Genomic DNA, 15,831 nt, shown 5'->3' on the forward strand with positions numbered 1-15,831 from the left:
ATAGTTTGAGACTTTTATTATGTTTTCTCCACCTTTTCTATTATCTCATGTATATTCCCTAGCCTCTCATGTATATGCCATAGTGTGAGACTTTTATTATGTTTTAAGATTATAACAGTTCCTGTTGCGACGGCGTTACAACAACCTTACGTCCAAGATATGGCTCAGGGCAAAAAAAAATTTAAGGCGCAGCGACCCGGCGGTGCTAAGAAACAAAAAACCAAACCGAAAGGGTTAAAGAAAGGAGGTAAGACGCTTGTAGCGTGAAATCTGTTCACCTCAAGACTTCTTCACTTCAAACGCGCTGAGCAGTGTCCCTGGTGTTGAGACAAGCCAGCTAGACTTGAGTCGCCATATTGGTGTTTGGGAAAGAAGAGCTGAAAAGCGTGTGAGTGGCATGAAACACACTAGCTGAGTTCTGGTAGCGGTCTAGCCAGGCTTGCATTTCGTCGGCGTGTTTTATAATGACTAGCGTTGACTACCAAAAACAGTATAATGACCTCCTTATCACAAGCTGGTTCTTTTATAGTTGTCTATCTATAAAGTTGGCCTAGCGTACGATGATCGCCAGGCATTCACAAGCATGCCCTGGTTATTAAAAAGAATAAAGTGTACACACTGACCACTTAACACAATTTCTGCTTGTTGTGAAGTTATTCCTGCACAATAGGTTGAAATGTTTATACAAGATATGTAAACACAATTTAGCTAGCTAGCTGCAGTACGGACAAGTTTATATTATCCGATAAGCGTTTTAGTGTGACGAGATCTTTTCAAAATAAGTCATGTCCGCCGCACCACACACTCACTAGGCTATTATTCCTGTTTAATGTGTTACAAGTCTCAGATGAGCCAACTTTACTGTGGTAAAAAGACTGGAGAACTGAGCCACGTTTGCTCTTTTTTTGCAGTATATGCTTCTATATTGCAACGCTTTCAGCGATGTGTCTTTTCTGCCGTTACTTAACGTCTTTGCAGGAAGGATCATTGCACCTAAGAAGGCGGCTGTTGTTCAACAACAGAAGCTGAAAAAGGCAAGTTCATGTTCGCATAACTGTGCAAATGGACATTTTGATATTTACACAGGAATTATATCCGACAGACAGATTTGTGTTCCCAAAATTACATAGCTAGCTAGCAGACATAGTAGTCTAATCTAGATAAGTAGCTAATTCACAATTGGCTGGTACGCATCAAATCTCATCGAGAAGTCTAACCACATGGAATCTTAAAGTATGAACGTGTCGGACGTGTAAACGAGATATTATCCTGTACTGGGGATAGCATTGGTCCATCAAGAAAACAAAATCAGCATTGTTGAAGCGCATGACCGTATGTTTGCATGAATATAACACGTCTTTTGCGTTCTCATTGCACCGCCTAGATTTTCCTTGGCTGTCATGCATCAGGCTGCCAATGCAAATTCTTGGTATCTTGGTCATGGTGAACAAATGAAGCTTTTCTGATTCAGATGATCATATTTAGTAATGTAGACTTGAGGATCTCAGATGAGTTTGGACATTATACAGAACAAAAGAAAACCTGAGTCTGTATCACTTCTTTTAACTGCGAGACGCTGGATTAATGCGTGGACTCCTGAAAAGAACAGCGTGTGTCCTGTTTGTTGTAGGGTCTGGAAACGGCCATCAGGGACAAGATCGAACAGGAGGTCACTCAGAAGGCCAGCAGCTCCCTGCACAAGAAACTGAATGTACTGAAGGGAAAGGGTGGCAAGGGACCCCCGAAACCTGACACTGCCGGAACCTCCAAATAACAGGCACGTCGTCGCTGCGTGCGTAAGTCGGTGACCGGCTTTTAGCTTGTGCAGTGTGTGTGTGTGTGTGTAATTTCATTTATGGCCACTAGGTGGCTGCAGTGGCTTTATTAGCGCAAATGAAAACTCAAGCGAAAGACTGGATCTTTCTGTTCATACACCTGGTCCACGGAACAGGTGTATGAACAGGCTATCAAACATTTGACTTTCTTGTAGTGTTTGCCAGAAGTATAAAGAGGATATAGCGTTTTTTGTTTTGTTTTTCTTATTTCAGCATATATGTCTGACTGTTCCACCAGATATTCCTAAGATAGTTAGGTGTGTGAATTTGCTGATGTCCAATTTGTGGAATGTTAGGCTAGTTTACAGTTAATGTGGAGTGTATTTATAAACCAGAAAAAAGGCAAATCCTGAGACTTGCATGTTTTATGCAGAGTTTTAGGTCAAACAATACTATTACTATCAGTAAATCTGCAAAGGTCTTGAGACATCTGTGTTATTCTAATTAAGGGGGAGTCATGTTCTCTGTGCAGTCAGTGGGCTTGATGTGCAGGTGTCGGTACTGCAGTGAACTAGTGCTTCTCTGTTGAATCCCTCCCAGGATTGTAATACAATAAACTTTCACATTTTGCATGTTTTCATGAGATGCCAGCGTGATTTGTTCATTTGAAGGACAGTGTGTGAAAATCCAGTTGCCTTCATGTTTGTTCATATGAAACCATTCATGTTTCTCCTGGCTTAATACATCACACGTAGAGTATTGAGTTTTGCCTCAGTGCATATCTGTTCTAGAACCTGCCTCAGAATTGCAGAATCCTTACGCTTGGAATGCATTTGTTCTAGAACACCTGTGTTCTGGAACCTCTGGCTCTGATTGGCTTCACTGAAATCTGACCAATCAGAGCAGCTAGACCTCAAATGGTGAGTGCGTCCAACTGGGGCAGAGGCTTGGGAAGCTCTTAATGTATTTGTTTATTTTAGTTTTATATTTTTAGTTCCTAGTTCTTTGAGTCAATAATAAGGCACCAACCATTTGGTTTGAGGAAATGTATTATAGCCACAGATCAGATGTAATACACACAGCCTCTGCATCAAAAACTATAACAAAAAAACTCTCATTTTGTTATTGTTTCTGATACATCTTTCACCTTTCCAGGATTTAACTTAGCTCACCACCAGTTAAGATAACCCATCACTCAATGTACAGGATCACTCAATACATTAGGAAAAACAAGTTTTTAATATTACTAAGAATTATTGCTGAGAAAACTGTCAATATTTTGCTGCATTCAATATTGATGCACTGAATTCTTAAAGAATAACTTTGTAATATCGATGCCAAAATGTATTACTGACAATTGCTTTATTTTTAACTGAATGCTTCTCAAGTATGCAGATATGATCTTACACAAATCCAGAGAAAGTGCCGTGTTTCCTCCAGGCCAGCAGGGGTGCTGTGGTTCACAGAGCCCTGAGCAAGTCCCGGCAGTGGGACGAGCGGAGGAAGCGGGGGAAGGAGTCTTTGGCCATCAGAGTGAAGATGCGTTGCTGAGCGCTGTCGAACACGTCTGCAGCGGCTTCATCCTGCGACCCCAGTAATGCCTCCCGGGTCTGACCGTCCAGATTCACCTGTGAGCATCGCCACACCTGGTTAAAGGAGAGGTCCACCCACAGCTCTAATATCTCGAGAAGGGACTGGAGACATATGGATTTCAGGCACTATTGGAGTCGCCTCGGGGGCACACTCTCTCTTAGGTGGGGTTTTAACGCGGCATGGACAGGCACGTCTAACAGCTCAGCCCTCAAGGCAATGATGAGGTCAGATTTGCTGCTTTCCTCATTCATACATGCTGCTACACTTAACCTGGCAGGCTGGTCCTTCCCAGCAACACAGTGACCAGTCTAGACCCAGACATCGCTGTGCGACTCTTCACATATGGAAGATGTCAAGACACACACACACACACACACACACACCCCATTCCCTCCATACCTCCTGAGGGGCATCGGAGTTGATGAACCGGCTGTAGATGTTGAGGGCCTTGGTGGCCCGTTTTGGCTCAGGTGTGTTCCTGTAGTCCTGGCAGGCCAGCCAGAAGGCCAGGTTCTCCTCGCTGAACTCAGAGCGCAGAAACCAGCGGAACGCCTGCAGCCCTGCTACTCTCGGAGAGGCAGGAAGTGTGAGAGAGAGGGAGAGAATATTAGAAGCTACAGAATACTTGTACAGCTGCCCTGAAGTAAACAAGCTTTTCTGTAGTTGCTCCTCTCAGCTGCAGTGTCCGCTTAAGCCATGGCGGCGGCAGCACCGGTAAATATGTACAAATCCAAAACCCCGCCATTTCATTTTGTGCCAACGAAATAAAGCGCGCGGCTCTGTGCGGGGCGGCCACGTCCGGAGAAGCGTGAAGCAGCGCACAGGCTTCAGCTCAGAGACAGAGGGGGCAAAAAGCAGGAACCATGAGTCCTAGAGGACAAGACTCCTACTCTTGCTGCTGAGCAGGGACTCCAGATCCTGAGGGGGCTTCTCTTCCTGGGACCTGAAGGAGAGAGAGTGTCACACATTAGCTTTTGTTGCAACATCTTGGTAACATTTGGTGGTGAAGGTCAGATGTTTTATATTACCTGTGTTTGTGAGGTTTCTCTGCCAGGTGAGTTAACTTCACTCGCATTCCTTTTGCCCTAAAAGACGCAGTTATGTTAGTTTGTACAGAAACACAAAAGAAACATTTAATTATATTACCTCTGCACAAACTCACTTTTCCAGGCATGATGAGGGTATTGCAGAGAGCCCCTTACACATCAGGCACTATAAGAAGGGCGGTCAAGAAGAACTCTCCAGCAGACTGCGTATGTATGTCTCTCTCTGTCTGTCTCCACATCTGACTGTGAGACCTCCTCTTATAGCGCTCAGTTTATCTGTTACTGTGATCGGAAAACAACACCGGCAGATGTTGGGTAAGCAGTGTGTGTGGTGAGCAACCTTTATACAAACACAGATCATTTTAAACAATATGCCAGTTAAGGTCTTTGGAACACTGTGGACCCAGCTGGGGGGGGGACGACATCTGTCCTTTTACTCAAAAGGACAATCATGAGAATCCTTTCAGCAGCCGGGTGTGCATACGTGCTCGCGTCTCCCTCACATTCGTGCGGGTAGCGACAAACGCCTTGCGGGCACTTTGTGTCATCTCGCCTGTTTCTACGTGCCAATTAGTCTGCTGACAGAGGAAACAGGTGGCATCCAGTGTGTGCGCGTGTCTACGCCTGTAAATAACCCGGTTTTAAACCAGCAGCCCGCTCGATGCGTGGCGCCATTGGTCATACCGTAATGCAACACGCGCGTTAAACGTTTATGGATTTGCGGTTACGAACTGAGCGCCAAAATCGCGCACGTTGTACGCCTGAATATCTGACAAGCACACACAAAGAAACCCCGAAACACTCCCCCTGCTAGGGTGCGCCACAGGCTCGCAAAAAAAACCCCTCCATTTTAGGGGTTCAACAAATCTGGCTTTCACGCGCACGTGCTTCAGGCTCCGCAGTGAAACACGAGCTCGGTGCGTCCGCGAGCCGCTGCAGCCCCTGCAGGTGGGGGTGCGCGCACGAGCGCTCCTGCAGAAGACGCGTGACCTTTTCACGGCGGTTTCCAAGCATCGTCGTTTCAAAAACATCGTTTCATACTTCTACGCTAGAGTTTATGCTGACCCGTGGGTTTGCCTGCTGGCGGAAGACGGGGCACGCGCCGTTAACCGAATCGTAACATTTGGCAGCTCTAGAAAAGAAAACCAACAACTGCTTGTCGTTTGGAGCCGAGTCAAGCTTCCTGGTTTCAAGTCCCACACACTGCTACTCTTCTTTACTGAAGAAAAACGGCAAAGAAAACATAGCGGGATTCTCCAACCTGGGACGCATTGGTGGGGTTTTCGATTAAAGAGCGATACGGCACTCCGTAAAATTCGTGATTTGACGCCAAAGATCCGCTTAACACCGTTTATATCTCGAACGATCGAAGGCAGGCGAGCCTCCGGGGCTGGACGTCCGAGCTGGTTCGCTCGGAACACATGGGCAAGCCCCGGGGTCACGGCGGCTGGACGCGGGCCCGGTGCCAGGAGAACGGGGGCGACCCTGCCCGGGAGCGGCTCTGGGCCGAGCTGTTTGACCAGCTAGATTTGAACAAGGACGGACGGATCGATATTAACGAGCTGAAGATCGGTCTCGCTGCGCGAGGTCTGCTCCCGCGAACCTCGGTTGAAGAGGTAACGGATTATATCGGCTCTCTCTCTCTCATATGTTTGTGCGCATTCGTGTTATGGCCAAACACTTTGCGTGTATTTATACTCGTTGGGGAGCGTCGTGGCCTCAAGCACCACAAACGGGGCTGACGAGTCATGACGACGTCACAGGTGCCTGCTGTGACGCGCTTTTGACCCGCCACATTGCTAAAGCCCCCCCGGCTCATGCCCCGGATTACGTACATGTGGTTTAGTCCTGGTTAAAGATCAGAGATGTGAAGGAGCCAGCAAACGCAAGTCTATGCTGTCAGTGCACGGATGCATAGACTGCAGTAAATGTTTATTTTATTCTAAACACTTAGACACTGGGTGAATGGTGAATTATTCGCCCAGGAAACCACACACACAGTGACTGAAACTCAGATATAGTGGACGTCTGGACAAAATGGTGTTACGTGTCGGTAACAAGTCCTCTGCCCGTCTGGTTGTTTTTGCATGAGTGTGTGTTTGTTTACTAACGTGTGTGTGTTTGCTGCGTGTGAATTGAGTGTGTGAAGAGGTATGTCTCATCTTGTTCTGGAGGAAAATGATCTGAAATTATGAAACCTTTTTAAGGTCAAAGTGTATAAGGTTTCTCTCTCTTGTGCGTGCAGTCTCTCTCTCTCTCTCTCTCTCTCTCTCTCTCTCTCGCTGCACACACATACACACACTCAAAGGTCAACCACTTGGAGCTGCTCCATGTGTAAGCAATTGATGAAGGCGGGCCTGGGTGAGTATGTTTGAGAGAGAATGCGTCAGTGGGCGTGAGAGAGAGATTAGGAGACTGTGAAAATAATTGTGCTGCGTATCTGCCCACAACATAGCCATACAAGGCCGCTGAAGTCCCCTACATGCAGGTCCTTGTGATTAACAAGCCCACACACCAACACCAAACTCAAGCCGTGGTTGGAGACATGTTTTAGCTGCCTATTCGGTGGTACTGTGTAAGTTTCTGAAAAGTCCAGAAACTGCATCTCCTGTTCTTCTCTCCTTTTATCCTGACGTGAATCCAGGGTGCCTGGACCGCACAGCCCAGGCCGGATCTGTGCCTCCAAGGCCTTTAGTTCAGCCTACCAGCTGAGACTTTGGCTGCTCCAACAATAATGCCGATCTCATGCACCTGCTAACGCGGTGTGAAACTGTTCCACACGCATTACATTTCAGACCCCTGGACCAAAACAATTTGCTCTTTAAACAGAAAGTTTGATCAAAGTCTGTTCTTTGTTATAGAGAGAACACAAAAACAAAACAAAAACAAAAAAACACTAACCCCTAGTCTCTGCCAGTACAGTGTATCTTTAATATCTAAAGTGTTTAACAGTCAGAAATGAAAGGAGGTGAAGCCAGACACCAGAATTTCCTGTGTCGTGGTTAGATTACAAAAGAAGAGGAAGTTCACAGAAACCAGCTTTTCACAGAGAGTCCAGTTCACCCAGTGTTACCAGTGTTAATGCAGGGACAGCGTGCATGTCGTGAAGCTGTCTGATGGCTGGTTCCTCACTCTGTCTCTATGCTTGTATGATTCCAACGCACCAAATCATTAGACAACCGTCAGCGTTTCTAGAATATGGATGTTCTTGTACACCTGGAGAGACTTGAGCGTGGGAATGGGTCAGTTGTTCCGGAGTTGGTCATTTGGCCTGGAATGAGTACGGGTCATTTATTCTGGAATGCATCATTTGGTCTGGCGTGGTTGTCCACGGTTTTGCATCGTGTAACGGGCTCCCCTCCTCCTCATCTCCTGCTCATCCCTCCATTACTAACTGTTCCGGGCCTCCTCCTTTCCTTCCACCTCTCCTTCTCCTTCTCCTTCTCCTTCTGCCTTGTCCTCTGCCCTGTCGCACAGCAGATTGTGAAGGCTGGGGACACGAATCAGGATGGACTTCTGGACTACGAGGAGTTCACGCACTACCTGCGCGCGCACGAGAAATGCCTCAGGCTCATGTTCAGCAGTCTGGATCGCAACAACGATGGTGAGCTTCCCTGTTAGTGCCATTACTGAGGCTTTTGAGCTTTCGCATTACAGAATTAAGGACTCAGGCATTCTGGATTCCTATTCTGGAATGTTGATGAGAAGCATAGCATTGATGGTTGTAGAAAATAACACCATGTACCAGCCTGTGTGTGTGTGTGTGTGTGCGCGTGTGTGTGTGTGTGTTGCAGGCGAGATAGATGTCGGAGAAATCCAGCTGTCGTTACACAATATAGGAGTGGATGTTACTCTCGAGGAGGCATCCAAGATCCTGCAGAGGTGTGTGTGTGTGTGTGTGTGTGAGCGAGAGAGAGAGAAAGTTATTCTTTATAACACTGATAAGCTGGCATTGTAATAATTGTGTACAGTCTAGATAAGTCAGGCGTACTGTGTGTTTGTGCAGTATGGATAAGGACGGCACTATGACCATTGACTGGGTGGAGTGGCGAGATCATTTCCTGTTTAACCCTCTGTACAGTATGGAGGACATTGCTCTCTACTGGAAACGCTCTGTGGTCAGCTGCACTACACACACACGCTCACTCTCCACTCACTGCGCACACACGCTCACAGTCCCCACACACTACACACACACTCGCGCTCTAAAACACACTACACACACTGTCATGCTCCACACACACTTTCATTCTCCACACAATCCAGAGTGTTCTCAGCTGTCTAGAATCATCAGAGTTTATTGTAGCGATAAAGATGAAGATATCAAAACTCTCACTCTTTATCTGTGCCTCTTCTTTCACTCTCATGCTTTGCTGTGTGTGTGTGGTGTGCGTGTAGATATTGGACATCGGGGAGCACCTGACGGTTCCTGATGAGTTCTCAGAGAAGGAGAGGCAGTCGGGCTTTGTCTGGAGGCAGCTGATGGCGGGGGCCATGGCTGGCTCCGTGTCCAGGACTGGCACCGCCCCTCTGGACCGACTCAAGGTCTTCCTGCAGGTGAAGGCTCCGCCCGCCCACACAGGCAGCAGAGCTCCACCCACCTGTTGAAGAATCACAAACACACCTACGTTATTTGTGCCTGTGTGTCTGTCTGCACGGCTTTAGAAGTGTCCACGTAGGTGTCCGTCTGTTTGTGTTTGGATGAATTCTAGTTGGATGTTTCTAGTTGTCTGAAGCGAAGGTGCCTTCTGTGTTAGGTCCCAGTAAAGGCTGATGATGTGTGTGCGCTGATAAGGGCAGAACCTGGTGTTGACAGAACCTGACTGTTCATGCTTGCTGTGTGTGTGTGTGTGTGTGTGTGTGTGTGTGTAGGTTCATGGTCAGAGCTCTGACAGGGGCACTGTGTGGAACGGTCTGAAGGCGATGATTAAGGAGGGGGGCCTCAGTGCCTTGTGGAGGGGTAACGGAATCAATGTTCTCAAAATCGCCCCGGAAACTGCCATCAAGTTCCTGGCTTATGAGCAGGTCATTGTCTCTCTGTCTTGTGCACACACACAGGAAGCGCTTGCACGGTGCTATCAGAGCACACACACAGGCAGTGCTTGCACGGTGCTATCAGAGCACACACACAGGCAGCGCTTACACGGTGCTATCAGAGCACACACAGGCAGCGCTTACACGGTGCTATCAGAGCACACACAGGCAGCGCTTGCACGGTGCTATCAGAGAACACACACAGGCAGCGCTTGCACGGTGCTATCAGAGCACACACACAGGCAGCGCTTACACGGTGCTATCAGAGCACACACACAGGCAGCGCTTACACGGTGCTATCAGAGCACACACACAGGCAGCGCTTACACGGTGCTATCAGAGCACACACAGGCAGCGCTTGCACGGTGCTATCAGAGCACACACACAGGCAGCGCTTGCACGGTGCTATCAGAGCACACACACAGGCAGCGCTTGCACGGTGCTATCAGAGCACACACACAGGCAGCGCTTGCACGGTGCTATCAGAGCACACACACAGGCAGCGCTTGCACGGTGCTATCCGAGCACACACACAGGCAGCGCTTGCACGGTGCTATCCGAGCACACACACAGGCAGCGCTTGCACGGTGCTATCCGAGCACACACACAGGCAGCGCTTGCACGGTGCTATCCGAGCACACACACAGGCAGCGCTTGCACGGTGCTATCCGAGCACACACACAGGCAGCGCTTGCACGGTGCTATCCGAGCACACTTGCATACTGTGGAGTTCCGAGTGTTCTTAGTTCTCTCATCCTCATCTCTCTCTCTCTCTCTCTCTCTCTCTCTGTGTCTATGTGAACACTCTGGCATTCTTTGTTTACAGTTCTCTCAGCTTGTTCTAATAATCCTTCATCTGGAGCTTTAGTAGAGCTTTGGTGGCGTTTTAGTGGAGCTTTAGTGGCGCTTTGGTGAAGTCGTTACTTCTTACGGCTCCTCCTTCTTCTGCATTGTCTTGCTTCCATATCTCATTTTCTCTTTCTCTCTGGGGCTGGTGTATGTGTATGTGTGTGTGTATGTGTGTGTGTATGTGTGTGTGTATGTGTGTGTGTGTGTGTGTGTGTGTGTGTGTGTGTGTGTGTGTGTGTGTGTGTGTAGATTAAGAGACTGATGGTGGGCAGTAGAGATGGGGTCAGTTTAAAAGTTCAGGAGAGATTCATCGCTGGGTCCCTGGCAGGAGCCACTGCGCAGACTATTATATATCCTATGGAGGTACGCACCATCTAACAATATCTCACACACACACATTCACCATATTAATCTGATTACTTTGTGTTACTTTTAGCTTCTTGTATCGAACAAAGACAAACGAAAATAAAATAAAGATTAAGAATTTTAAATACTGTATTCATGTAAAACAAATCCCACATCCATATGAAAAATCCCATGTTCACAATAAACAAATCACATGCTGACTCATACAGACTCTCACTCTCACACGTGGACACACATCCACATACACATCACTCTACCCTGATGTAGAGATAGATGAGAAATACCTTGGGTGCAAACGCAGGCCGGTTCTCAGAACAGTTCCAAGGTCCTCAGAAGTGCGAACAGAACGGTGCGTGAACAGGCAGGACCATTCAGCTCCCGGAAGGGTCCGGAAGTCCTGTGGGAGCTGATTGAGCTGAATCAGATATGTTGGAACAAGAGACACGACCTGCCATGCAAAGCCTGAGTAACAATGTAAAGAAAACTTGACATCTCTCTCTCTCTCTCTCTCGCTCTCTCTCTTGCTACTTCCCTTCATCTCTCTTTCTCTCTCTCTACCTCCCTTCAACTCTCTCCCTCCCTCCCTCACTGCGTAGGTGCTGAAGACGCGTCTGACCCTGCGTAAGACAGGCCAGTATTCCAGCATGGCAGACTGTGCGCGGCAGGTACTGCAGAAGGAGGGCGTGCGGGCGTTCTACAAGGGCTACGTGCCCAATATCCTGGGCATCATTCCCTACGCCGGTATCGACCTGGCCGTCTACGAGGTGTGCTCGCGAGCCTGGCCGTGGCCATGAATAGACGCTGCTATGAGCCCCAATAGAATAAGACCCTCAGTGCTCACTCTCTCTCACTCAGACACTGAAGAACACCTGGTTACAGAGACGCAGCTCTGGGTCGGCCGACCCAGGTGTGCTGGTGCTTGTGGGTTGTGGGACCGTGTCCAGTACCTGCGGTCAGCTGGCTTCCTACCCACTCGCCCTGATTCGGACACGCATGCAGGCCCAGGGTGAGGTCGGCCCACATGCTCGGATGGATGGATGGATGGACGGACGGATGGATAGATAGATTGGATGGATGGATGGATGGATGGATATGTAAAATAAGTCCCCTCTTTCTCTCCCTACCTTCCTCACCCTCTCTGTCTCTCAGCGTCGGTGAAGGGTGGTCCTCAGCTCTCCATGGTGTCCCTGTTCCGGAACATTCTGTCTGAGGAGGGCGTAGTGGGCCTCTACCGCGGCATCGCCCCCAACTTCCTGAAGGTGATCCCTGCTGTCAGCATCTCCTACGTGGTGTATGAACGTATGAGGAAAGTACTGGGGGTGGCAGTACAAGGGTGAGAGAGAGAGGGAGAGAGAGAGAGAGAGAGAGAGAGAGAGAGAGAGAGAGAGAGAGAGAGAGATCGAGATCGATCACAGGAGTAAGAGCCAGAACACTGAGGTCAAACACGCTGGACACAGGTTTGTAGAGAGTACCATTGTACTCCCTGAGAGAGAGAGAGTCTATAGTCTCTGTGCTGCTTTTACCACTCAGGACCAAAGAAAAGGCCATGTTTTGTCACTTAAAAATCCCTTGTATCAATAAAAATGAAACTTTTCTTTCTATTTCAAATATGCAAATAAGGTACATTCTGAACTTGGTCAAGCAGACCCATGTTGGAGGCCAGTGTTGTTTCACAAAGGGCAAACAAATGTTTACTTGTTTTGTTTGCTTGAGTTGTTGTTTTTATTTGTTGTTGGTCAGCTGGGTCCTGACATTCAGGCTCCCAGGCCATGTTCTGCAGGTGAAGTGAACACTACTGTGTGTGTGTGTGTGTGTACATGCATGTGTACTGGATCATTAGAAGTGAGCATGTACTATATATTTTTAATATATGTGTGTGTGTATGTGTGTAACCATGTGGAAGCCCAGCTTATATAAGAAAATAAAATATATTTTCCTAGCAACGCAGTGGAGATGTGAGAATAGAAAATGCTAACGTCTCAGGCCCCTGCTTCGCCCTCGCTCCTAATGACCTTTCAGATGCAAGTGCCTCTCACAGAAACCACAATGTGAAGTTGCATCAACTCAAACGCCACTGTTCTACTGAGAAGTCAAATGGAATGTTAGCGAAGCGCCCACTAGTGTTTGCTGCTGGCTTTTCAGCGGAGCTCTAGAAAGATGCATACAATATATGAACTACAGATACAAAAACAATTCCAACTTTGCCCAGCACCAAGGAAATTCATTGTTACACAAGCATAAAAGCATTCTCTTGCCCAAATAAGGTAACACTGTATTGATCCCGAAGGAAATTGCAGGAATGAAGTGTTTTCTTTCTGGAATTCTCCAGCCTGACGCCTTCTAGAGCAGTGTCTTTAAACGCAGGCCTGCTCAGATGCCTGGAGGGTACAGGCTTGCCAGGCGTTCAGCCGGCCGCCCATCCCCATAGGAAATTACTGCAGTTTGTCGTTCAAAGCGCACAATTCAGTTAGAGGTTTACGCATGCCGACAGGAGCCTTCTCTCTGGAATACTAGGAGGAGTACAAGTGTGTTTTGGTAGCAGAGATTTGGCACACCACTCAACCTGGTGACTGTTAAGATGGTGCTCAATTGTGTTTGGAGAGCCAGCTGTAATCTCTGTTTGCATAAGGGCTCTGTAGGCTGCAGCCACACAAAAGGTAACTGCAGGATCAGGTGCATGCAACTTCGTTTGTGTGTGTGTGTGTGTGTGTGTGTGTGTGATGTAAACCAAACAATAGCCGAAGTTCAAAGTGAAAGTAAAATGGAGCATGTTTTTGTTTATTATTTTTATTTACTTATATTGGGGGGGGGGGGGAATTTAAAAGCCATAATTAGGAAGAATACATTTACAGCTTGGACTACAGTACAGTTTAATTAGGAATTCATTTCTAGGCTTTACTGCTGTTAAACCTCAATAGTGGTAACCACGACGAAGTTTAGCCTGGAGGTGTTGGTGTTTGTTCTGAAATCATTATCAATCTATTTGTTCTGTTATGAATCTTATAAATGCTTTAAAATATAAATGATATTTTTTCTGTTTGATGGTTGAATGCATGTTTGACACTTTATGTAAATTATTAAATAAAGATTATATAAAGCCTGCAAATGTCTCAGATGTCATCTTAAGAGTAAGATATTATGGTACACTGGGGTAACGAGACCCAGGTCCTGATATGTGTATCACTAACGAGAGTCGTTTCAGGAAGCAAATGTGATTTCATCAAACTCATGAACACTGAAAATGTGCTTCTAGCTCTGAGTAAAAATTGTCTAATGATTCCACACCAGCCTGCGCTATTATTTTTAAATACTTTGTCACAAATTTTCAAGCAAACATGTTTACTTTCCACAGTAAACCAGTTTAACTGACTGTAAACGTGTCATCGAAGCTTTGAAACAACCTTTAGTTTATGTATGTATGTTTGTTTCAACTGTTAAACCAATTATCCCACAAAACAAAAAATCATAAGTTCTGTATAGAAAGTAATACAGTTTGGTTGGAAGGCCTGAAACATGTTCCAACAAATATTGGACTGCTTTTAGAAAAATAATCTTTCCCCAAAAGTTCTGTAATTTGTTGGGATAAAAATCCTCTGTAATATTAAAATCAATAACTGATCTCAGGTCTGCACAGACTCTCCCTCAGGTTTCAGTCCTTTCTAATAATTCTATAATTTTCACATTCAGTCTCAGCATTCACTGGACTGTTTTAGCCATGTTTTAGAAACCCATAAAATGGAAAAAGGTTCCATACATTTAGAACTCTACATTTAGAAGCTCTATAAAACTCTTAATAATAATAATAATAATAATAACACTGTCATGTGCAGTAAGACCATTGTCATACTTAATGCCATATGCTTTGGCACTTACCATATAAATACATATTTATGACGCACCATTGTATGTTAAAAAATACTCCAGTGATGTTATTAATATAAAATGTTTTTATGAAGTACCATTGTATATTAAAAATACTCCAGTGATATTTATTTTATTTTTATTTTATTTTATTTTTTTTATCCCCCCCTTCAAAGGTTTGGTTTTATATTTACAGATTGTGAAAAACTTCCGTCTTGGAATCATGTCCTGTGGAAGTCCGTGGACTGCTCTTTTGGTTTTTTGGCCTTGTCTGTAACTCTAAGACCACGTACTGGCCAAAAAATCCTACAGCCATTTCCAACGATTCTAAACGGTAATTTCGTCTTTAGGCTGACCAATGGAGAATTCCTTTAAAGAACTATTAGAATTGTGCTGTGAATGCATGCTAGATCTGGACCCCGTCTTTATTGTGAGTGACGTGTGCTTTTACAGAGAGGGAGAGGGTTTCATCCTCTCAGCATTCCATAGTCCGGCGCATGATCCCGGCTGGCCTGGGGCAGGCGCAGACTGACAGGATCTGCTGCGATGACTTGCGGGGGAAGGGGTGAGGCAGTGGGAATAGGCCTTTCGTGATACTGTGGTCGTAAATGATCCTTTTTTTTTTTTTTTTTTGTTCTTCTGGAATTCTGTCCGTTTTGAAGTGTGCGCACCCTGCCCCGTGTACTGATGCAGGAATACTATGCCTAATTTAGCTCCATTGCTAAACTAACCTGGTAAGCAAGGTTTTCTGGAGCATATTATTAGCCTGAAGGAGTGAAATAATCATTGTATTTATTTAGCACCTTTCTCAAAGTCAAGGTCACTTTACAAAAATATAGATGGTGAGGGGAAAAAAGTAACCATGTTAAGAATGTGGAGGGGGTTGACCGCTGACATTCTGTTGTAACCCTGAAACCTTAACCATTAGAGCTGTGATTACCAGCCCTGCTCTCAAAGACCTCACATTTAGTACAGGTGTTCCAGATCTGATCAAGGATTCTTAAAGGCACTGATGAGTGTGATTGTGTGTGCATTCATCTCTGTGGGAACATCTACAGGAGATCTCCAGGAGCATCAAACCAACCTGTGGATTTCAGAAGAGCAAAGAACTTTTGAAAGGCTTATAAAGAGAAGGACTGGGAATATGTTCAGATCCCAAAACAAACGCCAAAACATGAGAAGCAACACAATGAACAATATGAAATAATTTGATATGAAATATGAAATATAAAATAAATATTACATTAATAAAGTAATAAACTAATTCATCTTAATGCTTGCCGTGGTACCTTGGTATCTAAATGTTG

At 46.0% G+C, this 15,831-nt stretch overlaps 3 protein-coding genes across 7 annotated transcripts; 2 read left to right on the forward strand and 1 right to left on the reverse strand.

The window, feature by feature from the left end:
• Positions 1-97: 97 nt before the first annotated feature.
• On the forward strand, positions 98-2,413 carry c18h19orf53 (chromosome 18 C19orf53 homolog). Its single transcript, XM_027031500.3, has 3 exons — positions 98-247; positions 979-1,034; positions 1,631-2,413. Exons 1-3 carry the CDS (start codon positions 160-162, stop codon positions 1,772-1,774), a joined length of 288 nt encoding a protein of 95 aa, XP_026887301.1. The 5' UTR covers positions 98-159; the 3' UTR covers positions 1,775-2,413.
• Positions 2,414-2,773: 360 nt separating this feature from the next.
• On the reverse strand, positions 2,774-8,964 carry si:ch211-196h16.12 (regulator of G-protein signaling 5). Of its 4 annotated transcripts, none has more exons than XM_027031497.3 (6): positions 8,834-8,964; positions 4,531-4,696; positions 4,397-4,453; positions 4,259-4,311; positions 3,768-3,931; positions 2,774-3,421 (listed from the first exon to the last, which is right to left on the reverse strand). In XM_027031497.3, exons 2-6 carry the CDS (start codon positions 4,572-4,574, stop codon positions 3,236-3,238), a joined length of 504 nt encoding a protein of 167 aa, XP_026887298.1. In that variant the 5' UTR covers positions 4,575-4,696; positions 8,834-8,964; the 3' UTR covers positions 2,774-3,235. The 4 variants fall into 4 exon arrangements, with proteins under 4 accessions (XP_026887298.1, XP_026887297.1, XP_035390565.1 ...); XM_027031496.3 differs by lacking the exon at positions 8,834-8,964 and adding an exon at positions 5,676-5,815 and having other exon boundaries at positions 2,775-3,421; XM_035534672.2 differs by lacking the exon at positions 8,834-8,964 and adding an exon at positions 5,480-5,617 and having other exon boundaries at positions 2,775-3,421.
• Positions 5,836-13,769, forward strand: slc25a23a (solute carrier family 25 member 23a). Of its 2 annotated transcripts, XM_027031495.3 has the most exons (10): positions 5,836-6,030; positions 7,895-8,018; positions 8,209-8,296; positions 8,421-8,532; positions 8,813-8,971; positions 9,287-9,439; positions 10,547-10,660; positions 11,260-11,427; positions 11,519-11,669; positions 11,813-13,769. In XM_027031495.3, exons 1-10 carry the CDS (start codon positions 5,836-5,838, stop codon positions 11,998-12,000), a joined length of 1,452 nt encoding a protein of 483 aa, XP_026887296.2. In that variant the 3' UTR covers positions 12,001-13,769. The 2 variants fall into 2 exon arrangements, with proteins under 2 accessions (XP_026887296.2, XP_081557828.1); XM_081701702.1 differs by lacking the exon at positions 9,287-9,439.
• The last annotated feature ends 2,062 nt before the right edge of the window (positions 13,770-15,831 follow it).

Source organism: Electrophorus electricus, chromosome 18 (assembly GCF_041902795.1).
Source record: "Electrophorus electricus isolate QZ-2024a chromosome 18, ASM4190279v1, whole genome shotgun sequence".
Lineage (NCBI taxonomy): Eukaryota > Metazoa > Chordata > Actinopteri > Gymnotiformes > Gymnotidae > Electrophorus > Electrophorus electricus.